General features: G+C 42.4%; 1 protein-coding gene across 1 annotated transcript in view; it reads right to left on the bottom strand.

Moving 5' to 3' along the window:
- The window catches only part of LOC131264752 (diuretic hormone receptor-like), a 32,109-nt gene extending 9,236 nt beyond the window's left edge, over window positions 1-22,873 (bottom strand). The window contains exons 1-11 of the mRNA XM_058267021.1: window positions 22,865-22,873; window positions 22,208-22,384; window positions 21,883-22,006; window positions 14,411-14,594; window positions 14,225-14,318; window positions 13,790-13,889; window positions 9,351-9,431; window positions 7,974-8,050; window positions 6,315-6,425; window positions 5,988-6,173; window positions 2,144-2,271 (exon numbers count right to left, since the gene is read on the bottom strand). Of these exons, the coding sequence (XP_058123004.1) occupies window positions 2,144-2,271; window positions 5,988-6,173; window positions 6,315-6,425; window positions 7,974-8,050; window positions 9,351-9,431; window positions 13,790-13,889; window positions 14,225-14,318; window positions 14,411-14,594; window positions 21,883-22,006; window positions 22,208-22,384; window positions 22,865-22,873 (1,271 nt within the window). The remainder of the gene's footprint in view (window positions 1-2,143; window positions 2,272-5,987; window positions 6,174-6,314; window positions 6,426-7,973; window positions 8,051-9,350; window positions 9,432-13,789; window positions 13,890-14,224; window positions 14,319-14,410; window positions 14,595-21,882; window positions 22,007-22,207; window positions 22,385-22,864) is intronic.
- Between the last annotated feature and the right edge of the window lie 1,682 nt (window positions 22,874-24,555).

The following is a 24,555-nucleotide window of genomic DNA, read 5'->3' as shown; positions in this document are numbered from 1 at the left end:
TACAGTGAACACCGTTTTAAAGTGGGTAGATTCGTTGCCAACTCTCCAGTGGTTTAAGATGAGAAACGGTATAAAATCATAGAAAAAATGCAGGCTTGATTTTAAAGTTCCATTCAGTTGCGATCGCGCCTTTTAAACAATTTTTGTGCCGGTGGGAGTATTTCCTTTCCCTTTGGAGCACTTGTTTCCTTTATTCGCAAATGTATTATACCAGTGCGAAACATTTCTCTTCCACTTGGTACCAGTGGGTGAAAAATGGATTCGGAGGATTGGCATTATTTATGGGAGCTTTAAACCGATGAGACAAATTGGCGGTAGTACAGATAATGAAATTAAAGTGCAAACAAAAAAAAAAAAAAGAATATGATTCCTACACCGTTCGGAAGCCAGATGAAAGAGAAATGGAAGGAAAAAAGCTAGGAAAAAAAATGGAAAACCATTGAAAGGAAATCAAAGCAGCACGGAAACACAAACGCGCAGTACGGCGCAGAAAAGCGCCGACGGTCTTCCCGGGCTCCCAAACCCGAGTGGCAATTGTTGTGCGGCCATATTTATGAGTGTACGGCTGCTGTCAAAAGCAAATGGATCCCCGGGAGCATTAACTTGATTTATCAGCGAGTGCAAAAGCGGCGATGAAGCGCATAACGATGCGGGCGGGGCTCTGGTGTTGGGGGCAATGGCAATCATACATAAAGCCCGATTATGCACCGGAATAACGCACCATCTCGCATCCTCGACCACGAGAACCGTTGGAGTGCTGAGATGAAGCGAGAAAGAGAAACCTTCAACCACGTTCTCGTGGGTGTGCTTCACTTTCATTGCCGCCTTTGTTTCGTGAAAAGCCATAAACGTAAATGAGACTGAAAAGTGAAGCCAAGGTCGATGGAGAGAAAGGATGGGATGGCGGAGTTGTACAAGGCAAAGAGGTGCGAAGGAATGCACACTCAGCAGCACCACATGTCGTCGCAGCCGTTCAGGAGGAAGCCAGAGTGGAGGTAACGGGATGCTGGCAAACGTAGTTGATACTACATACGATCCTTGGCAAGCGCGTTCGTTAGCAATTTTAGTGACAACGGGTACAAAAGAGCGAACCGGCTATCCCTTAAATGTGTTGTGCATTTGCGTTGTTTAGTGTTTATATGAAATTTAAGTAAAAGTAGGTTGTCCTGCATAATTTGAATTTGCATTTTGAATGTCATGATTTTTTTTTAATATTCGAAACTAACTAACGAAAGAAAAAGTAAAAAAAAACAACAGAAAAATTTCATGTTTTTTCGACGGATTATAGTAAAACTCAATTTATAATAAATTAAATAAATCTTAAAACGATAAGAAAAAACTCAGAAGAACAAGCATACATTGGATGATATATCACCCGGTTGACAAAAATTTAAATATTTTGCAGCTGTCATGTAGTTATAACAATTTTTTCCATGGCAGATTGCTGGAACTCTTGCTGTAACCACATGATAGCAGCAAAAAATACAATTTCTGTCAACCGGGCTTTTACAAAACACATTGACTACAAAAATAAAGCATCAAAACAATTATATAAATTATAATGTGATACTTGTAGGCTACAAGTTTTAGCAGGCAACAATATCTATTATACTTTTCTTTAATATAAAAAAGTGAAACATTTAAGAAAATTAGACAAAGTATGAAAAAGAACGTCAGTTTCGTAAAAAAAGAAAACGGTAAAAATTTGTGGTAGAATTAAGTTTAAATCCCACATAAAGCTCTCTAGAATTAAATGCACCTTAAGGGTTAAAAATGAGTTTCCACCACCAACAATACGCACGATGGTGGCAGCAGCTGAAGAAATGAGTGAAAAATTATTATGTCAACCAAGTGTTGATTAACTGTGGCTCGTTGTGGTTCAGGATTTAACATGAGAAAATCGTTCACCACCAAGGAAAGGCTAACAGTCCATATCAATTAAAAAACTGTCTATAAATACACATAAAAACGCAATGGAGAATATTCAACGTGGTCCGAAAAAGGATAAGTTGATCCATTAACGAACAAAGGGATCCAACAGTGCGAAAAGGAGGGCGACCTGCTCGACCTCGGCTGCAGGATGTAACACTTAATGTCACCGCGTTCGCACTCGTACCGCTCGTCCTACACCCGTCCTACTTACCGTCGACTTCGCTGGCGGACCTGACCTAGGCGAATGTTGCGCTCGTCCCGCCAGCGCTCCAACCGGTGGCGCAGCGCCAGACGGACCTCCGAGTTCAGGAAGCAGTAGAACAGCGACACGGACAGACCCTGCGTGCGAAGGATGAAAGAAAAAGAGCGAGAAGGAAAGGGCGGTGAAAATTATTCCAAGCTGTTGAGCAAACCCGCTGATGGTCGAGAATAAAACATGCAGTCTCACACATCAGCGGTAAAGTGTGTAATAAAAATATCCTAAAAACACTTTCACAAATGAGCGTGCTGACGCGGGTGGGAAAGTGTTTTCTGATTCCGCTCCGGTGTCGCCGTAACTACGAACGGGCTTAGCCTTTGAGCTTTGGTAAGGAAAGGCAAAACAGAAAAAAATGCATGGAAGAACTTCTCCCGCATGGTTGCGTGCTGATTTTCCACGACGCACTCGTTGCTTTCCTCCATCGAGAGGGATGGGAGCGAGTTCCTGCAACTGACGCCTTTGGACTTCCTGCGGTGGAGTAATTGCTCCGTCGTTTGATGGGCGCTTTCCATGGTCGCCGTCACGCTCGTATAACGCACCGTTGCGAGCAGAAGTTATGGGCAATGAAAGCAATTTCCCGACGGGAGTAGTGAAGAAAGATTATATCGCTTCGAGCTTTTCGCGTGCCGTTGTTTTCCGTGGCGCTTTTCTGGTCGGTGCTGTTTTGCTCTTGTTTGGTTTACGCGGAATTAATGAATACTGCATTCAAACGGCAGGCATGCCTCATCGCTCTTAGGACCTGGCTGGCTCGTTACGTGGATGTTTTGACGATTGCAAATCATAATCAGTACTTTATAGCATGTTTATTGTTTCATCTATTTTTTCTCTGTCTGATATTTGCTTTTAGTTTCTCTCAAGTAGCGATAGGAAAACCTCCTATCTGACAAATCTTTTCTTTATTTTTTAACCAAGCAAATCTTATTTCAAAGCAAAGAGGATATCGAAAAGATCAATTAAAACATCAATTAAACAAAATCAATTAAAAATCTACTTTTCATAAAGTACGGATTCTTAATTAGAATATGCAAACCTTACTATAGCAGCGAATGAATTATGTAGTTAAATAACTTTATAATCGAAATCAATTTGTTGATTAATTTTAAGTTATTCATACTTGACGAGTGTAGTGATTAAAATTTTCCATTTCAATTTGCAGAGGCCTGATTTTATGATACTTATTAAATATCAATAAAATATTAGTTCATAACCATCGACAAATCCATCCCACCATTAAATTCAGATACAAGAAAACTTTGTAGCCATACTAAATGTGTCTTTTCAAAGCAATTTGCAACCATGTAAATGTTCAAGTAATTTCAACCAGTAAAAAATATTGAGTTGCTCGGAAAATGGGTACCAGACAGTGCCTTTTCTCAAGGCATCAGCACATCAAGGAGTAAAGCCATAAGGAAAGCAAAAGACAAATCATGAGCTGGGAACTATTTATGCTTAACTTCTTCATATTAGCAACATATTGTTTCAGTTCAGTATGCATTTGCAGAGCACCATTTAATCGAATGTTAAAATGTTGACAAGTGAGCCGGTAAATCATTTTGACAGACATTATATTAGTAGTGCTGGAAGAGACATCACAATTTGTCTCAGCGATGGGACAAATTTGCAGAATCAAGCGGTGACTGTTTTGAATAAATATATTTTGCTAATCATTCAAAAATTAATTGGATACTTGACTAAACCCGTACCAGAGAACATCAACAACTATACCTGGTAAACCGATTTATAAATTGCGTTATTTATAACATACTAAACGGTAACCTCTTTATTCCACTCTCCTGGCCGTAAATGGGGTTCATTGTCACTCGAACAAGGTAATAAATTAACCCTATCGGATCACGTTGGCATGAAATGCAACTCCATCGCCCCGCTATCTGTGAATGCAATCACGGCTATCATATCAATCGTACGAGCCACGCTAATTCCATCATCAACACTGCTATTGTTACACTAATCGTTACCGTACGGTTAATCATCGAGGCGCCAACCGTGCGAACCCACGTTTAGCCCTAATTCAGCAAACCCGGCACATAATTCACGGCGAGTAAACGTTGACCAACACTTTGCAGCTAATGGCGCCGAAAGATCACTATCACATCGAAGTAACATCAGGTTTTGGGAGGGCTTTCCACGGATTGCGTTGCGTGACGCGGAGGACGGGGGGTTGCTTTTGGGTGGGTGGTTTGCAAATGGCAAATCATTTCCGCTTTTCGCGACCGAAACCGCGCCCGACAAACTCGCGCTGAGTGGCGCCAGTCAGCGCGGATGGAATCGCGACCGTGTTTATCATCCGTGTGGGTTACATTTCTATTTCAGATTAGCGTAATTGAAGGCGGTTGAAGCCGGTTACGGGATGTAATGCTTCCATCTTTTTTTCCACTCTCACCACAGGAATATTCCGTCGGTAGCTATTTTCTTTTGCGGTTGGACATGAGTTGTGGTCGTTGAGGAGAGTTTTGTGGTGGTGAACTGCGCTTTTTTGTGGTGCTTCCATGTTCGTTCCCTGTTCCCGGCTGCGGCGAGGTTGGAGGCTGTGAGGGGGTTTCACCATTTTGTACGAGCGAACAAGCCACTCCCTTCGGTGCACGAGGTTGGAAGCTAATTGACGCCGGTCAACTGACCCCGAGCGGAAGTCATGCAACGAACGAACAGGGAAAATGTTGAATGGCAACAAAGTTACCCGTTGGCGTTTGTTGAAAGGTTGGTGCAAAAGATTGAGCTTCGTTCTGAGCTTGCAGAAACTCATATTGAGGGAGAAGGCAAAGAATGAAATGAATGCTTTGTCCTATTTGCCTTCATGAATGAAATATACTTTTCTAGGAATGTCGGTCTCTGCACACAACATATTCAGGTAGGGGAACGTGTGGTAAGATGTCCCGGTGGGGTAAAATGCACCAGTACTTTTCCAATTGAATTAAGTCATTTAACACATCATTTAGTTTGTAATAGTCATAAAATATGTTCATTAGCGTGTCTTATACATTCTATGTCAAAATCAGCGCTCTACAGCAAGATTCTACAGGAAAACAGTCACAAAATTAAATACACCTGAAATTATGTTATATCTCCTCACAACGTTTTAGGGTATAAAAAGTCTTAATAACAAATATACAAATGAAAGAGATATTGATCAAGTACCTCAATGTGGTTGTTAAGGAATATTGATCACAATTATAACCATAATTCTTAAATCCTGGTTGAGGATGTAGATATGAACACATCCCAATTAGATTTTGATTACTTTTCTTAAATGGATGTGAGAAATTAATGGCCAAGTTGAGAAAAAGGCTCGAAAAATTGTCAAACGATTGTTTCACATTTTTATATAGTTATTGGTCTAAAACCGAAGAAAAAATTATATTTAACTGTTAAGATTTTATTGATTAAATGATGGTCAGCTTGCAAGCAACTATGCAAGTATTTTAAATTGGCAATAATGAGCAAACCTTTGGTTCAACTCCATCGATTAGTGTCAGATCAATCAATTAAAATTTACAAACACATAAGAAAGTGTTTTTGAACCACGTACATTTGAAACGCACGGAGTGGCGGCCTGCCTCGGGCAAAACAATACATATTCAATCCGCTTGCCCAGGCTCAAGCAAAACTGTGAACAGCTTAAGGGGGCATATTACCACACATTACCTTATAATGGTACCTTGGTTTATAAAAAAATATAGAAATACACAATGCAGAATAAAAAACACTAGACATTTCATTCAGGTCTTTTTGCTACAAAACGCTACTGAATTTTACTGAACTCTTCTGCTTGAAAACTAACCTGTGTACTTAGGAGCAGTGCTCGAGCGATGGCAAAGATGTCACTGACGACCCCTTCGGCGGGTGCGGCCAGCACGACCAGGTACGTTATGCCGAGGAGTGGAATCAGGACCAGCAGCGCTTTCGACGCCTTCCGGTATTGCCTCGTTTCGACCGTGTTCGCTGACCGCAGTTTCGTGATCAGCACCTGAAAAGCGGAGCGTATGAAGGAGTTGTTGATGGAAAATGTTGTAACATGTGTTTTAATATTTCCCGGAAAGCAATTGATAATTTTGTTCGATTCAATTTGCTTTCAATTCGTACATGAATGGGATGGGGAGTCACTTACCCACATGATTCGGATAAGGAAAACGAGGTTGATGATCAGCACCGCACAGACCGGTCCCTGGAAGATCCAGTCGACGAGCGATTCCCGCATCCAGGAGCATTCGATTTCGAGCTGAAAGACGGAGCAGAAATATTCAAGCGTAAGCTGCTCGTTTTATTTTCGTTTTTCAAAATCTTTCCCTTCAAGTTTCTCAGCTCGGAAGTTGAAAATAATTCTTGGAATTGAACTAGGCCGATAGCTTCCGGGTAACGAAAGAGGCCATTTTATTTCTTGCGAAATGCGCATCTACGAGCCGTTTTTTTTCGTGAAGAGGCCAATTTTTTTTCCTTTTAGTCAACACCCGGATGCAATGGCGCGGCATAAATACCGAAGTGGAGCAATTTTGGCAGCCATTACTCGAGTGGATTGTTTTGTTTCATTTGGTTTGGGCTGTTGTGTTTTTCATCCTTCATCCAACATATTGACTACACGGGCGAGGAAGGAACCAAAACATGGTAGACGGGAAACGAAGCGCGTTGACTCTAGGAAATCGCTTTTACTACAATTACTTTCCTGTTAAGTGTGGCACCGGAAAGCGAAAAGGATTGCGCCGGAATCTGTCCAAATGCAATGGGGAAAAAGGGCAAGACGAACGGACTGAGAGCAAAACCACCATCGACGCAGTGAACGTGCCGTTTCGGGGCGGAAAAACAATCACCACTAATTGAGCGGCGCTTCCCATCAAGTTCCATTAACGGAAGTTTTGTCCGTGTGCCACTTCCTGGAGGGGGCGGTGAGCAAGAATCTAGCGGCAGCTGGCCAAGGCAGCTGGCAAACGTAAGGGTTCCTTTTTTGTGTTTGTCTTCGATTCATTTCCTTTTTGTCTCTCCTGCTTGATTTGGTTTGGGTTGGTCCTCTCGGCGTGGCTTCGGTCCGAAGTTCAGCAAAAGTACCACGAATGGAAGTTGTTAAAGTGGAACTGATAGAACTTGAGTGGAAGAGTTGGTCAACGTAAAGGGTAGCATTAGCCAAGAGACTAGAGGAACTCGAACGGTCCAGCTTTCGCGATAACATTTCTGAGCCACTGTAATATCCTCATATTGCAGTTTTGTTTAACTTGATTGGATGCTCTTGAATGGTCAATTCTTGAAAGGTTCCCTTAACGATCTAAAGAAAAGTTCTATGAAAGCGATGGAAATTTGAGAATAAGAAATATCTACGGTTTCACGGATGTAAAACTTGTACCGATTTGATGTCAGAACAAAGGGCATGCAGGTTTTTTTAGATTTACATCCAACCCATTACAGGATGCTTCATTTTTCCTGATGATCATGGTTGAGCATCGATTGACTCGTTTGGTTTTGTCCTTCTTTAAACCGTTTCAACTCCCTTGCGAAACTATTTAAAGATGCAAAAACGATGTAGAAAAGAAAGATTTAAGATGTTGCCATCATACACAATTTGGGACTTGAATACACTGAGGGAACTGCATGATCATATTTGAATTTACAATAAACAAATATTTTAAAAATTCTCTTCTACATCAAAATTTTAGCTTCAAGCATTTTAGGTCATTAATAATCTATGAAAAATGTAAACGATTTTAATCTACATCATGTTAAATTTGTTAAATTAAGCACTGCGAGCTGCTTACATACATACATTCGTTCACATACATACCGTATTCGTTGTGTCTTGTCCGGACAGAGTGATGCCCTTTGCGATGGCCCAAAGCATGACGAAAATTGCGGGACCTCCTGTGTAAAAAAAATGTATGAGTGTGGAATTAATTTTCCATCGATGACACGAACACGTGGGATCATTGTTTTTTAATTAAATGAACCAATCGGTGTTCGACATAATACCAAGCTTGTTATCTTTTAATGGACGTATGTCATAGACCCCTCCAGGCATCATTGTGTAATTACATCATAATAATAACATGGGCATGAACTCGCCACCCATCTGCAATAGTTACCCTTTATATTGGAGCATATTTTTGACTAATAATGGCTAGTGAAATGGCGGACAACATGCGCTACCGAGTGGCCAAATTATGCAGGTTAGCAAAAACAAAAAACGATCACCAGCTACGAAGGAAAAATCGAAACCTAAACAGCAACTAAGCAAATAAAAACCCTTTACGACCTTTACGGCTATTGAAGGGAACGGTCGGTCGGGTTTTCGGAACATGTTCCGAGCGGAAACTTCTCGCCGTATCCAAAAACTAAAAGAAAACCAAAACTTTGAACCGTGGACCGAACAGCGAATGAGCAGATGAGCTGCCCGCTGGGAGATGGCATAAATGCTTTACTTCTTTGGGTCGTTTTTCCTTCCTTTCGGTAACAAGCCACCATCCGACTGTCCACTGACGGGTCGAAATAATGGACGCGCACTGGCATGGACAATTTATTTAGTGTTTATTGTGGCGATAATGGTGGCCGGGGATGGCAACGTGGTTTTTTGCTTTTTTTGTTCTAGTTTTATGCGATCTTTTTTTGTGCCTGAGTTTTTTGTAAAGGGTCTTTTCTCCGGTTGGATATCAATTTATCAGCGCAAAAGTGCGCACGTTGTTGGCCGCTTGCCAAGAAAGTATCTAAAATAGCGTCGCCAAATAATCGGACTTTGAGTGTTGCGAACGATGGGTTGGGAACTGAGTGAAATACATTCTTTATTGCCGATAAGAATTTTAGTTTGTTTAAAATTTTTGGTAATCATTTAGAATCTTCATATTAAATGTTATATTTTCAAGGGGAAGAAATCATTTGAAAGGTTGGAGAAGATTCCCGGTGTTTTAAATAAATATTATCTTATTGTATCGCAACTGGTACGATGTAAACACATTTTGTGAGGTAAGCTGGGTACCTCCTTAATTTAACTTAACATCTCATGTATGAGAAATGTTTCTATTGTGATGTAAGCAATCTGCTTAAACTCAATTTGCACGTATCCTTGATCCTGCCAAAAGGAGCTGCTTGCTTAACGCTGGGATTCGAAACCGAAACGAAAGAGCTTAAAGGTTTAATTAATTTATTTTCCCGCACCTCTGCTACTTACCCCAACCGATGGCGGCGTACATGTTGAAGCGAAGATTATCACCCGAAAAGGTTTCCACCACCAGCATGTAGAGGTACAGACCTGGAAGGGTGGTAGAAAAACAAAATTACAAACATGATATCACCAGGCGAATTGGAATGGAATGAAACGGTTCCCCTGGAAGAGCAACAAAACCGAGCTGGCGCAGTTTTGTGTGCGATGTTTCCGGCGAAAGGATTAGCCAAAGCAAGATGCCCGATTTGCTCGTCCTGCTGAACGGAATTCCCCTGTCCGATGGTGATTATCGTGTTTCGACAATCGTGTGCACCATTTCGCCCGAAATTAAGTGCGCCAAACAACGGAGTAGGCGATGAACAACTCGACTTCTGACTACATAAATCCGTACTCGGTAAATGGGTGGTGCATGTAGAAAATTATATCCTTTCCCAGAACTCACGGCACACTCGGTTTCGATTTAATAATGGATACGGAGGCTTAGCTACTCGGGCTTTCGTCGGAAGTGGTCTGATCTGAGTTCAGCTCAGGAAATATTAATCAAGCTGCTCATTTCAGTTTGCAGCATTAAAGGATTTTTTTTGTACAGATCAGAAAAGTTTCACTTTTAGGAAAATGAAACGAATCACTTGGGAGTAAAGTTGGCTGTGAGTTGCATCTCTCAAGTAGTTAATATGAAACAAGGATTTACCCTTCGTTCCAGAAAACACACTAAAGTTCATAGAATCATGAAAGATTAGGTACGTATCGCCCTTTTCCTGCCTTCTAGGTTCACAAATTTTTCTTCTTCGTACTTCTTTGTCTTGAGGGAAGGGATTTACAAGGGTCATGAACCCTTCACTCCAGGCTTACCGAACGAGATCCCTAGATTACCAGCTTTTCGTCCATCCGTTCCGCCTTCGACTGTTGTTGTGCGTTAATTCTGGCGGCATTCTCGCCGGGGGATTCATAATTATTGTACTTTCTTGCGCAACTTTTTCCTTCCAAAAGCCGGGGTTGGCTTTATTACCAACAATTTGGGAAAACAATGATGAATGATCTGCTGCTATAAAATAAAGTTTATCAATCTCAGACTTCGTGTGTGGCGTAATGTGTAATGTGTCGGTTTTTCATACGTAGGCAGCGTTAATGTTTGTAGTAAAACGAAGTACGGCAGCTCTGGTTTGGCCAAATGTGAAGAAAGTTTATCGAAAAAGTTATTCCATTAAGTAATGTTTTAGCATGTGGTTTTGTGGTGAGTCTAAAGCGTTATAGCTGTTCTGGAGCTTCGTTTGAAATAGACATTTCGACTGCCTTGCTATTTAACTGAAGTTGTGTTTAAACATTAAAGTAATCATACATTTGGTCGTGCATAAATCTTTTAGATATGTAATAGAGAATGAAATGATTGATCGATCTCATCTCACAAGCTGCAATATTTATTACATTGACATATGTAAATACATATTTACATTGCTTGAACTTAACACTGAGCATTATAAAATAGAAATTTAATCAACTGGTTGATGAGCTTGTTTCAAGTATTTTAAAGCGTTGATAATCCAATCGGCAAAGAGACTTTGGCAGTCTTTAAAATTCAAGTCGACTCACCAAGGATAATTGGCTCGCGATAAGAAACGCTTTTATTGGATTGGAAGCGAATCTAATATTCAAATCAAATTGTAAATACGGCCCGGATTACAAATCGTGGCTGCTTCCTATTTCTTTTCTATTTGAATTGCATTAACCTCCCCTTTCCCGCGTATCCTCACTATGAACAACCGTAGTTCAACTCCTAATCCCAAGTCAAGCCAGACGGTTAATGCCATCCCGAGGCCGCACTGTTTGTTTTAAATCTCGAATCGATAGCGAAAATCCGATCTCGGTGTTGTGGTATTTTTCTTGAATCGTTCCCGAACCGAATCGTCAGGATGCTTGGCAGAACGATGCGGGAAGCCGGAGGAGGAAGAGCCGAGAACGTTAACGTCAAGCGATGGGAAGCGAGATTGGTTTGCGGATCGATTTAACCCAGTTAATCCCACCATTAACGTTCGTACCATTTGCCTCAAGGACACAAGAAGATATCTTCCGCCCCTCAGTCCATCCGGCGTTCAGTCTCCCGCTTCTAGCGAACGTTAAATCCATAATCAATATTTATCCTGTTCCGCCTAGCGTCTTCAATTCTTTTCGCTTTCTTCGGTGTCACTTGGCCATTGTTTTCCCGTTCATGGTCGAGTGTTTTTCGATGCATGCGTCACTGCTTGGGGCTTTCGTACCCTTGTTTTTGATAGCGATGCTATCGTTTGGTACTAAGAATAGACTTGGTCTTAGTGAACAATATTTAAAGACAGATTACACTGCGATTCAGTATAAACAATGTGAAAGATTTCTAAACACAGCAACTACTGAGTTACGGTTGTTCTATTCATGTTTGTAAAATCGAGGTGTATTTTTCAAAAACTAGGCAACACATTTAGTTGTCAAATACCTCTGTAGATATCGCCATATCGCGATGCAACAGTTCATTTTAATATTGTATTAAAAATGCATCTCACGCGTCCACTATTGGGTCAGTGATTCACTCTGCTTCGATCGTTGATAACGAACAGTTTTTAAACCCAAACTTTGAGAGTGGAAAAGAAATTCTGGAATGGATGTTTAAAGTTGGTACTTGTAAAAGGTTAGACAATTTCCACCAGTCCACAAAGGACATGCGGTGGATTATGGACCATTCGCTACCGTTGCCGGTCATGTTACAACCGTGCGGAAGGAACGAAACGGACGAAACTCGTTAACCCACGCATTATGATTTTGCTCACGTTTCATTTCGCATCGTGAACGCAATGTTTCTTGCTGTAAAATTGTAACAAAAAATTGTAAGTAGCTCATTGCACCATCGGGCAAGGTTGGGAAATGCTTGTAACATTGTAGCGGATTGCACCGTGCTGCTTTCCTGCGAGCAGTTACACTTTCTATGCGCTCAATGATAGTTCCCGGAAAGTGCCAGAAAAGGCTATCATGTTGAACGAATTTTCCCGAGCGATCAACTCCCATTAGCTTTCTCTGATGATTTCCGGACGGGTCAACGCCGGGTGCTGAGTTGAATTTTTGATCGCAAATGGAAAGCTAGTGTTGAATTATTTTTTTTTCATTCTGCTTTCTGCTCAAACAAGTGATATGAAAAAGGAAATTGAAGATAGTAATATCTTGTCTGATTTAAAATACATTCCTAATCAAAATAGTAAGCGACACATTGCATTCATAGACGAACGTTTTTCAGCAGTGTGTGAAATATAAATTGAAGTTGCATTTGTTGTGCTTGAATATCATGAAAAGAAAATGCATCGAATGTGATTTCGTTGTTTGTAGAGAATTGAATTAAATCACTTATCTTTCGCACAACCAAACTTCCCCTGTTTCCCCACCCGCTATTAAACTAAAGCAGGAAGCCCTTGGATAAACGTTAAACATGGCAGCAACTGTTTGCATTAACTTTCAACTATCCCGTTTCCGGTACGTAGGCGATGGCTCGCAAGCAACACAGCTGCTTGTGTTGGTTGACTTCTCTTCCGGTGTAGGTATAGGGCAAGGAAAAAGCGCGCACACTCCTGCAGCAGGACAACATATCGTGGCTTTTGTTGTGTTACATCCCCACGGCGGCAGATTATTGTAGGGAGCTACCTTTCAGCAAACACTACTGAGTTTCCGCTTCGTGCAGGAAGGAGCGCAGCCTTTGGAAAACAAATACTCTCGTGTTTAAGATTTCTAGCAAAAGCGAAAAAACAAACACAAGTAAAGGGAAAACCCAAATAGTACTGCAGCTTGTCGCTGCAAGATGCCCGTTTGCTTGTTGTTCCGAGTCTAGATACTAAGAACACGATTTCGAAAGCCAACATCGGGCGCCGGATGAAAAAAAAATAAAATAAGTATCCGGAAAGGAAACACCATGCTTGAAAATGCCACCCGCGGCGACGTGCTGTTTGAAGAAAGAAGGTCTGTTTTTTAGTATTAGCTAAGCGGCACACCAGAAACACGAGCCGCGTGTAATTTGCTGCCTTTTTTGTGATTTTTGATGTAAACGGGGGAGCAGTTTTTCCAGCCGAGCAAAGGCCGGAGGTATTTTTTCGGTGAAGAAAGATCACTTTAAATATTTTAGCGTTCTTCACCGAAACGCCCTACTCAAGAGAATTGTCGGTTGAACGTACCGTGAATTGCTCATACACTTTCTTCTCGTGGAAACATTTTACTTTTCTACAGAAAAAGAAGGTGATAAACACTAATGGTTTCTTTGAAATTGTGAAATTGTTTTTAAATTCCTTCTATCACTTGATCGAAACATTATATTTCACAACATTTCAAAGCGTTTATGCTTCACGGATTTGTACCCATAATATTCAAGATTTCGATCGGTTTGCAGAATCAATTGAAGTAATTGAAAATAATATTTTTATTAAATAGTTTCCTACCTTCTACAAGCATCCAGAAGAAGTTGGTCAGGGTGAAATAGTGTAGAAGTGTGACGAAGATAACGCAACTCGTCATGCCGGAACTGTTGCCACTGGAGAGCTTTAATGATTGAATTGAAGAAAACAAAATTGAAAATTTTATCAATATTTTTATAAATCAATTACAAAAATAGAGCAAGAAAATCAAAAAGAAAGCAAGATTATAAAAGTAATTAATTAATGATACAGTTTTGTTGAATAATTGATAATAGTCAATTTGAACAATTTTCATAAGGATAAAACGAACTAGAAAAACAATATAGATAACTTGCTTGCTAAGAAAAATTGTATCTGAGTACATAAAACAAATATGTTCCATGTAACCTACTGTTTTGTTTTTATGTCGTAGAAGTAATGGACAAGTTAAACGACCACTGATAGGGTCCATTTACTTACCTGAAGTGTAAGAATGATAATCCATAGCAGAGCCGACAGAATGTAGGTAATGAAGAGATTTGCGTGGATGGTGTTCCGCAGACAGCGTAGATCTCTGTGGAAAAGACCGTACAAAAAGAACGTGCTTTCAAAGGACCCTTCCTCTCAATGGAGTGTGAACCATCCTTGTATGGTAGGAATACTCACTTGAAGTAAACGAAAACTATCACAGCAAGACTAAGCGCCACCAGGCTGATGATGTAGCCGGTGTAGTAGATGATGGACGAAATTTCCACGATGTCCGTCGGACCGCGTTCTTCGTGGTGACACGCGGCATAGTTACTGTAGTTGTTCCACCGGCCGTTCGGGTGGCAATACCGGGTAACGTTTTCTGTCGTGCGAAAATAGCGAACCAAGCGTGTGCATTTTACTAAGCTTTCTTCGGAAAATCGCTTCGAACCGGCAGCGCGAACGAGTGAGGATGGAATTTAAATGCTCATTAAATTGGAGCAAACCACTTCTGAGCGTGTGGTCGGCGAATAACGCCGGACCAGCCGCCTACCCTTGCATGCATGTGGGGGGAACTTTTCCCACAACGCCCCGGTGTGTGCACTTTCGAAGTTCAAGTTTGTCAACCGCACACTCGAGGGAGCTTCTTTCAAGGACAATGGATGGTGAAAGAAGATATGAACATGTACGAGCGAGATGGGCATTGCGGTGCATTGCGGTCGACCCTGCCCAGGAAGCGGAGGAATATCCTTGTCGTAGGTCAGTTGCAGCCGTGTTCAATTGGATTTGCTCCTTCCAGTGGTTCGTGCAGTGGCGAAAGTGCAAGTGACGGGGCAAGCGTGGAAAGTTTCAATTACGCCAATGGGGAAAAACTTTAATTGAATGCCATATCGGTCGGGAGCGAGTTGAGCTGCGATGGGGGGGATGGGGGAAATCTAGGAAACGGAACGAGTACAGATGCTGGAAAAAGTGCTGCCACACGTTCGGTGTTTCCATTCGTGGTATTATCTTTAAACGATTCCAGCGAAAACCGTGCGGTTTGATAATGAAGTTATGAACAAACAGATCGCTCCCGACCATTTAGCAAGGATAAATATGCCATTTTTCGCTTTTGGGATGCTACTTTTATGCTCATTTTCCCTTTTCAATGGAGTTTTATTTATTTAAATTATCAAGTTGAATACTTAAATTTTTATTTGAAGATATTACAAAATAGTATTAGTTTACTACAGCTCGAAAGTCGAAAACAACATTTTCAGTGGGATTTAGAAACCAATGTTGGACTAGGAAACCAACGTTGGATTCATCTTAATTAGTTCCACTTCACTGTTGCAATTTACAGACTTCTGCATTCTAAAACTCAATAAGGTTTTCTAATTGATTCCTTGTACACAAAATTCAGTGCTGGGTTCGATACCGTCATATGTTCATGTTAGGAAGCTAATCAAGTGAGGGTTAAGATGATACTATACTTATGGGATATAAAATGCAAGGTTTTTTTAACAACGTATATGTAAATAATTTTGATTCTTCAAACTTGTCAATGTAGTCTAGAGTTACCTATTTTTGCAGTTTTATGTTTACCTTCTAAAATAAAAAGAAATCATCAATTAGCCACAATCCAGCGAGAAGAGGCAGTGTCTAGTTTATAGCTGTGCCTTTTAGTTAAACTTGTTTGCTTTCCATTGTTTGGCATGGTTCATTGCTATAACGAGTTCGTTCCTACTTTGGATTTCAATTTATCACTTGAGTCATTTGTGTTAAATTGTTTTGAATTATTATTACATTTAAAGGCCGCCTAAATAAATTAATGAAAATGAAATTAAAGCAAATAATTGGTTTAGTTGAACTTCCATTCCAAAAATTTCTGAAGGTTTCGCTTTACTATTAACTTTTAAATTTATATCGCAGAAGATACCATACCAATTAAATAAGTTCGGATCCTTCGGGTTTTGAACTGTATTTTGTCAGTAAGAATACGCGCACTTGAGTTTATTTATTTCTGGTAACGAAATTAAATTAATATTTTAAACTAGTACTGGTTGATACTTTTATTTCACAGCCTGTACTAATGTTTGTGTATGAATTTTCGGATGGTCTTCGTGAAGTAAGTAAACCTTACACCTTGAGCTCCAGTTTGCTACTGTTTATTAATCTGTCAAATATAGTTCATTCGCGTTACCTTATAATTCATTTGACTTAGTTCCTATTTCCCTTTTCATTAATCCTTTTCGTTAATCCTTTTTTCTATGCCAATGATATCCGCCAGAATGTAGGCAACATGCTTGACTTTAATTTCCCACATTCCGGCCACCAAAAAAGGGTATCCCTTTTTTAACTGTTGCGTGAGTGTTTTTTTTTATCCTACGCCTATGGGTTTTACACTTGGGGATTGGGAATGAGAGCGAGTCTCGCTGCTGCTCGTACAATTTCCTTCCCTGATGCAGTTCGAATTGTAGCAACTCTAACTATGCTATCCTTCCCTGGATGCACTGCTGTTATTCGCCCCATGGGCCACATAGTTGGAGGTACGTTATCTTCTTTGATCAAGACGAGTTGTCCCTTTTCTAGCTCTACAGGGTTATTTGAACAGTTTTTAGCACGCGCTTGTAATTGTTGAAGGTATTCCGGATACCAGCGCGCCCAGATGGCTTGTAAATGTTTCTGTACTAGCTCAAATTCCTTCAACCTATTTGATGGTTCCTGCGACCTATCAATTTGTGGTAATGCACACATATTGGAGCCTACTAGAAAATGCCCTGGTGTTAGTGGCTCTGTATCTGTGGGTTCGTTTGACAATGGCACTAGCGGTCGTGAATTTAAACATTGTCCGACTTGGGCTAACAGAGTTACCATTGCCTCATAAGTTAAGCTCGTACTTCCTACTGTGCGAACAATGTGTTGTTTTACGGAACGTACCGCTGCCTCCCAAAGACCGCCAAAATGCGGAGCACGTGGTGGAATGAATTTCCATTTAATTTCGTTGTTCGCACACCAGTTGAAAATCTCGTCCCGCTCTTGTTGAATGCATTTGAGCATCTTATAGAGGCGATGAAGCTCATGCGCGGCGCCCTTGAATGTCGTTGCATTATCGGAGTGAAGTTCTGAGATATTCCCTCTTGTTGCAACAAAACGCCGAAGTGCTGCCAGAAAGGACGTCGTCGTGAGATCACCCACTAATTCAATGTGTACCGCCCTGGTCGCGAAACACACGAATATAGCTATGTACGCCTTCGTCGGGCTGCGGTTCCGAATCGTTGACTTTAGTAATACTGGTCCGCAGTAGTCGATTCCACTAACAGCAAACGGTCTCGTAGGTGTTACCCGTGAAATTGGGAGGTCCGCGATGGTTTGCTTCACCAATGTGGGCTTCGCCTTGAAACATTGTTGGCATTTATGGTAAACAGACTTGGCGAGACTGCGACCGCCAATTATCCAAAATCTTTGACGTAGCGTGGCTAACAATAGCTGAGGTCCGGCATGCAATAATTTCAAGTGATACGCGACTGTCAATAACTTGGCCAACGAATGATTACTGGAGAGCAGAATCGGGTGTTTGGTCGCGTCCTGAATCTGCGCATTGTGAAGCCGACCACCGACTCGCAGTAATCCCTTTGAGTCAACAAAAGGCGATAGCCACCTCAACTTCGATGTTTTCGGAATCTCCTTGCCATGCTTTGCGGTGTGCAGTTCCTCTGCAAAGCTATACTCCTGCGACAACCGGCACAACTGGATTTCAGCCTGGAGTAGTTCGTCTCGTGTTAATGGTGGCACTCTCTCAACCAGTGACAGCTGTTCCGTTGCATTTCCGTCTTCCATTGCTGACACTTGACTCACTACTTCGATTGCATCCGCTAGATCTTCAGCACCGGTTAGTAGATCATCCACATAGAAGTCATGGAGTACAGGACTAACTGCACGTGGGTATTGCTCTCCATGATCGTTTGCAATCTGCTTCAGAGTTCGTGTAGCTAAAAATGGTGCCGATGCCGTGCCGTAGGTAACCGTTTGTAGTTCGTAGGTACTTATGGGTTCTGCGGAATTTTCTCTGTACCGAATGCGAAGAAAATTCTTGTCTTGGGCGTGATGAAGGAATTGACGATACATTTTCTCCACGTCTGCAGTAATTGCTATCGCATGAGCCCGAAAACGCATGACAATCGAAAGCAGATCTTGCTGTACTACCGGACCGATGAGCAAAGTGTCGTTTAGTGAAAACCCGGAAGTTGTCTTGCAGGATGTATCAAAGACAACCCTAACCTTAGTGGTCGTACTGGTCTCCTTTACTACTGCATGATGCGGCAGATAGTAATGCGGAACTGAATCATCAACGGGTTCGCTAAGTTTCTTCATGTGCCCCAAACGCTCGTAGTCCTTCATAAACTTGATGTATGCCTCTTTCATTTGCGGGTTGGAATTCAGCCGACGTTCCATTCCCGCCCACCGGCGATCGGCGATCTCCTTGGAAGCTCCTAAAATTGTATTGGCATTCGAGTTAAACGGTAAACTAACCACATACCTTCCCGCAGCGTCCCGAGTCGTCGTAGAAACGTAATGTTTCTCGCAGAGGTCCTCCTCGGCCGAAAACGTTGCTTCGTTGGGAAGGGTTTCGCATTCCCAGAACCGGTTCAGGATCACTTCCAGTGGGGTGTTTGACGTAGCCACATGGCAAATTCGTGGAACCTCCTTTGCAGCTTGGGCAGTGTTACCCGCGACGACCCAACCGAAGGGAGTCTCGACCAGCCACGGACGTCCCTTGCCAAGCGACCGTTTCCTTCCGGAATGAATCTCCCAGAACGCATCTCCCCCGATGACGATGTCAATTCTGCCTGGGATGTAGAACGATGGATCCGCCAAAACTGCATCTACCGGCATCCTCCAGGAAGACACGTCAGTGGGAGTCGTTGGGATGTCCGCCGATGGGTTATTCAGGATCAGGAATTCCATTTGAGTCGCGAATGGTTGTATCTTCGACTGGACGGTTGCCACAATCGACCCGTTCACCAACTGCGACGCCATACCGATGCCAGAGATGGAAACGTTGACCTTAGACCGAGAGGCCATTAATTTCCGAGCGAACGCTTCCGAGATGAAGTTAGACATCGATCCGGAATCGAGAAGCGCTCTCGCCTCGTGCCTTGTTCCGTAGTCATCGACGAGATGTAGCACCGCCGTCTCAAGGAACACCGTTTCGTCTTCCGAGTTCACTCCCATCGATATCGTCGAAGAAATGTGTAGCAGTGAATGATGACGCTCCCCACACGTGCGACAGGACCGATCCGACTTGCAGTCCTTCGCTAGATGCGTATTGCTTAGGCAATTCCAGCAACAGCGCTTCTTTGCCACGATGTCGCGTCGCTGCTGCACATCCTTGCCGTTGAATATTGGACACATGCGTAGCGAGTGATTTTCAGCGCACTCCAATAAACACCGTGGTTGCCCCGAGGATTTGTGAATGGTTGCGGTGTTTGTAATGGCTCTCCGTGAGGTATTTTGCCGTGCGTTGCCGGCCACCTTAATCGTCGAATCCTCTACAATGGTAAGGCTTTTAGTGGATTTGAGGATCTGGATCCGATCTTCGACAAATTTCATCAGTTCCTGATATTTGTCCCGCTCGAAGTGGACGGAATGCTTCTCCCACGCAAGAATGGTCTCGCTGTCGAACTTCATCAGCAGCATGTTGGACAAAGGAGTATCCCATGCCTCCACAGGTTCTTTCAGCTTGGCCAAACCATTCAAATGCCGTGTGAATTCATCCACTAAATTAGTTAGATCTTCGACGCTCTCTGATTTTACCACCGGAAGAAAATGAAGTTTCCGCCAATACTCACGAATAAGGCTACGTGTATTGTCGTATCTTTTCAACAGCGCCTTCCAAGTGACCGCGTAGTTTTCGTTTGTTAACGGTGTGTGCTCGAAGGGTAAAGCAGCGTCGCCCTTTAGAGATGACAGTAGATACTGCAGTTTAGCAATCGATGACAATTCTGCCGAATCATCGATCATCGATACAAAACGGTCGCGAAACGAGAGCCATTTTGTAGAGTCACCGTCGAACGTAGGCAATTCGATTTTTGGAAGCCGAAGATTGGTTGCAGTTGGCCGTCCAAGTGCCATTGTTGAGTTTGCCAGCATCGAAGAATCTGGTGTCTCCTTCGGAAGATTCGTCCGCAAGAATGCCTTCAAACGTTGGCAACGCTCCTCCATGTCAATCCTATCGCTGATACACGATTCCAACGCTTCACTGCTATCATCGAGTTCTTCTAATTTCGCCATCGCTGCGAAGAAATCCTCCTTTTGCTGCTGAAGCCTCTCCAATGCACCTGGAAGCTGACCCACTTCATCCTTGGAGAACGTGGTCACAAATCTTTCAAGCGATTTGATATTCTCCAACGCAACCTTCTTTTTATGCTGAGCCGCTTTGAGTTTTTTCTCCATTTCTCTTAAAGTTTTTTTGTTTTCACTGTGGCCTTTTTTCGCTGTCCCCCACGGGTTAACCGGTGACGCGCTGGAAGATCAAATGCGCGCGAACTCTCTCAAACCTTGATGGCGCGCAAAACGTGATGGCGGTTAGATGATGCAGCACTATCGAGATGCGGTGAGATGCGTAGGCGACTTTCACTAACTTCGTATTGTGTGCACTCTTTCTCACTGCACTGTTGTTTGCGTTGCACCCGTTGTGCAAATCCCTTGCGTTGCACTCGTTGTGCAAATCCTTTGCGTTGCACTCGTTGTGCAAATCAGTGTTCACAATTGACGAGGAACTCGTCGAATGTTCTCCTAACACTTGCTTCGCGGTCTTGACGTCGTGAACGTCGAAGAAAACAATTGTCCGTAAGACACTGCGTACGTCGTAGACGTAAACCGAGATAATTGTTCGTAAAACAATTACTGAGTAAAACTTTCACTCAACACGAAAAATCCGGTTCGAAGGACCAAATGTATGAATTTTCGGATGGTCTTCGTGAAGTAAGTAAACCTTACACCTTGAGCTCCAGTTTGCTACTGTTTATTAATCTGTCAAATATAGTTCATTCGCGTTACCTTATAATTCATTTGACTTAGTTCCTATTTCCCTTTTCATTAATCCTTTTCGTTAATCCTTTTTTCTATGCCAATGATATCCGCCAGAATGTAGGCAACATGCTTGACTTTAATTTCCCACAGTTTGTTAAATAGAAATTAATTTCGGTTGCTATTAAAAATTCCTTGAACAAAGGTTAGCAATTTAATTACCTAGTTTGAAAGCCTGATAAGTAAACGTCCATTTGCTGACTGTCATATGGAACCAAAGGAACTAAACTGACCGTGAGTCGTTTCCATGGTTCAGATGAGATGCCGTCGATCGATCGTCTGAGGGAGTTGATTTGTTATGTTTCACTTTTAAATTGCTACCCATCAAATAACGTCACGTAGAACCCTTTCCAGTGGCTGGTGATCAAAGCGAACAACACCTACTTGTTTTTCCTTTGGCAAATGTTCCACTCTTTTTGCTTTTGCCTGGTGCCTTACCCTACTACATGCATCTCCATTAGAGCCCTGCACGAGACGGAGGATGCGTGGGATAAATCTGACATGTGTGTGTGTGTGTTTGTATGTGTATGTGTGTGTGTGTTGGAAAATGTTCCCCCCTGTGTACTTTGCCACTGGTGATGGCTGATGGCTGTACTCACGTGTCACATCGTAGTGTACGCCTTTGAACTCCTCGAAGCATGGAAGCACTGCCCAGGTGCCGGGCTCCGTTTTCGGCCAGCACAAGATCCGATCAAAGTCCACCGGGCATCCATCGAATGGCGTCTGTTGGGTATTGCAGTTTATTTGTATTTTTATTCCACAGTAAACAAAAAGGTAAAGGTAAACGTCATTAGGAGAGAATATTGCATCGGCAAAGTTCGGCCACCGTCCGAGCCGAGCAGTTTGGTTAGTTTTGCTGCTTGCAAGAAGGTACCATCAACAACGTATCGGGTGACATTCAAATAATGGGTTTGGGAAGCTTACCCCGGCCTGTGCATCTTGGTGCGCTCGCAGGAGACATTCGAGCTCGGTGTTGTTCTCGAAGTCACCGAGCAGATCTGGTGGAAACGAGCTGAGTTCGTCGTAGTCCGCCACGCTGACCGAAACCAGTCGCTGCGCTTCTGCCGCACTCAGTTCCGGGGCTCGTCGTTGCTTCTTGGGCTTTCAAAATGGTTGCCACCGTGTTCCGGTCTTTTCCGATGGCCTGGTTTGGTGTTTCTCTTTCCACTTTCCACTAATTTATTGCACGCTTTCGATAGGAAATAAAACTCTCAGTGCGTTGTAGTGAACATTTCTTCTATCCCGGAGTAACCTTGGCACATTTATAAGAAGAACTTTCTGTTTATTCACTTCACTTTTGTTTCGACTCCATCCTGAAATTTTCATTTGTTAATGCCACGCAAAAACACTGGCTAACACTTTGCGTTGTCCTGTAGAAACAAAAGCGTGCCGTTGAGCAGATAATAATTTGATGTCGTTTGTGGCAAAGTTTACCAAGTTTAATCTAATATTTTCCAATTAATCACCAAGTTTATTTTCTTACGGCGTGCAATTTTTCTCGTCCTAACATAAATGAAAAACTTGTCTCCGAGCACGAATTATCGTTCATTTTCTTATGTCCATTTTAGGTTTGCGGCTTACCGTTGGCATTTCCCTCACTTTATTTTTTAGGTCTGAACCAGTGGTCCGCCAAATGGAGTTGATAATGAATATAAAATGCAAACGAGCGAGCCAACAGCAATACCTGGGCTTTGTATTTTTCTCCATCTATTTAATTTGGCGAACAAAAGAGTTTTGCTTGAGTTCTGCGGTCGGACATTATTTATTGTGCCAACCTATTTGTTCGGGCATCCGTTTCGCGTTGCTCCATCCCACTTCCATATGGGCCGCGTTTGCGTTTGGGTAGCGGGTTTGGGCTGCGGTTTGTGTTGGCCTTTTCTGTGGCCGCCGCGAGCGTAGAAAGAGAAGCAACTGCCCACACACCAGCATTTGCAGGTCGAGATGAGGTTGGGTGGAAATCCCACCGAAACAATGGCCCCGGTGCGTTTCGGGTAAGGACGACGCCCACCAGCTCAAGATAATTCAAGCCAATCCCAAGAAAGCCCAGCGCACAAGACACGAGATTAACCAAGACGCACGAGCTTTCGTTTGCGTGCGGCATCCCGCGGTTGCCAAACTTTTGCAATTATCTCTTCAGCCTCTTCCGAACCGGTGGCTACTTTGGACAGGCCGCTTGAAACGGCGGTAAATAGTCCGATAATTGGTTTCGCAGCAAAACTTTACTTAATACCGCCGCTTTACCGAAACGGCCGAATGGGCTTCTTTCGCCCGGGTTTACGCACAACGCTTGCGAGAAAGTGGAGGTATGCTGAGAGAAATTTCCCTTTGCTAGCTAAGCGAAGGTTCCGATCGCTTTTCCAGGGGTTGCCTCGGGCGGGAAAACTTTCGCTTGACCTAGAATGTCCGTCTTTGTGCTCGCAATCATACCCAAATATATTGTCCTGTCAGGTGCACAATGCATCAGCAAATTTGTTGGTCAAGAAATTGATTTAATGCCATCTGAGATTGTCTGTTAAACTAAATCAACTAATCTACGAAACAAATATCAAACAAACAAAACGGATTGTTAAACCAACTTATCTTATTTCATAAATGTTTGCTTTTATGAAAGGTAATGACAATTAAAATGGAAAATATGACCATAGTGTTGAACTTGTAAAATATTTTTCAAATTTATTGAAAACAGTAGACCTTGGACAAAATTTTGACCAACATGATGTCTTGATAATAGAGCTGTGAATTTATACATGAATTGTTTTAAAAAACCTTTCTGATTTATATTTTAAAGTGATCATATAAAGCAAATAGCTGCTTCCATCTTGCCTTGACTTGATTTTATAGTGAAAAACTCTTAGACCGCGAAAACTCATAGATCGAAGGAGCCAGTGCTTTATGCCATCCCCGGGATCGTTATTCTCTTCGGCGAACCACACATTCAAATATATCATGGGTGACCGGTGCAAAAGATAAAGTAACGACTATGGAGCATTTCCATTCCAATACGTGTCGGGGATTTTGTCTTGTTAAAAAAAATGGTACTATCCTTTCGGTTTTTGTTCTTTTTTTTTCTTTTGAAACCACGCGTTGCTGCCCTATTTTGGAGGTCCTCTGGGCGCATTTACCAAACCAATGCTGTGAGAGGTACTTTTTTACCTACTTGAGTTAAATTTGTTACTCACTGGGGCACACATGTTTGGTCATTACCGGAGCGCATTTCGACCGATTTATTATGTTCAGTTTCGATCGATAAAAAAGAGTGGAAATTCTCTGCA

The sequence above is a fragment of the Anopheles coustani genome, chromosome 2 (assembly GCF_943734705.1).
Source record: "Anopheles coustani chromosome 2, idAnoCousDA_361_x.2, whole genome shotgun sequence".
In the NCBI taxonomy this organism is placed as follows: Eukaryota; Metazoa; Arthropoda; class Insecta; order Diptera; family Culicidae; genus Anopheles; species Anopheles coustani.
The sequence above is the reverse complement of the archived record's forward strand: the minus strand, read 5'-3'. Positions and strand labels throughout refer to the sequence as shown.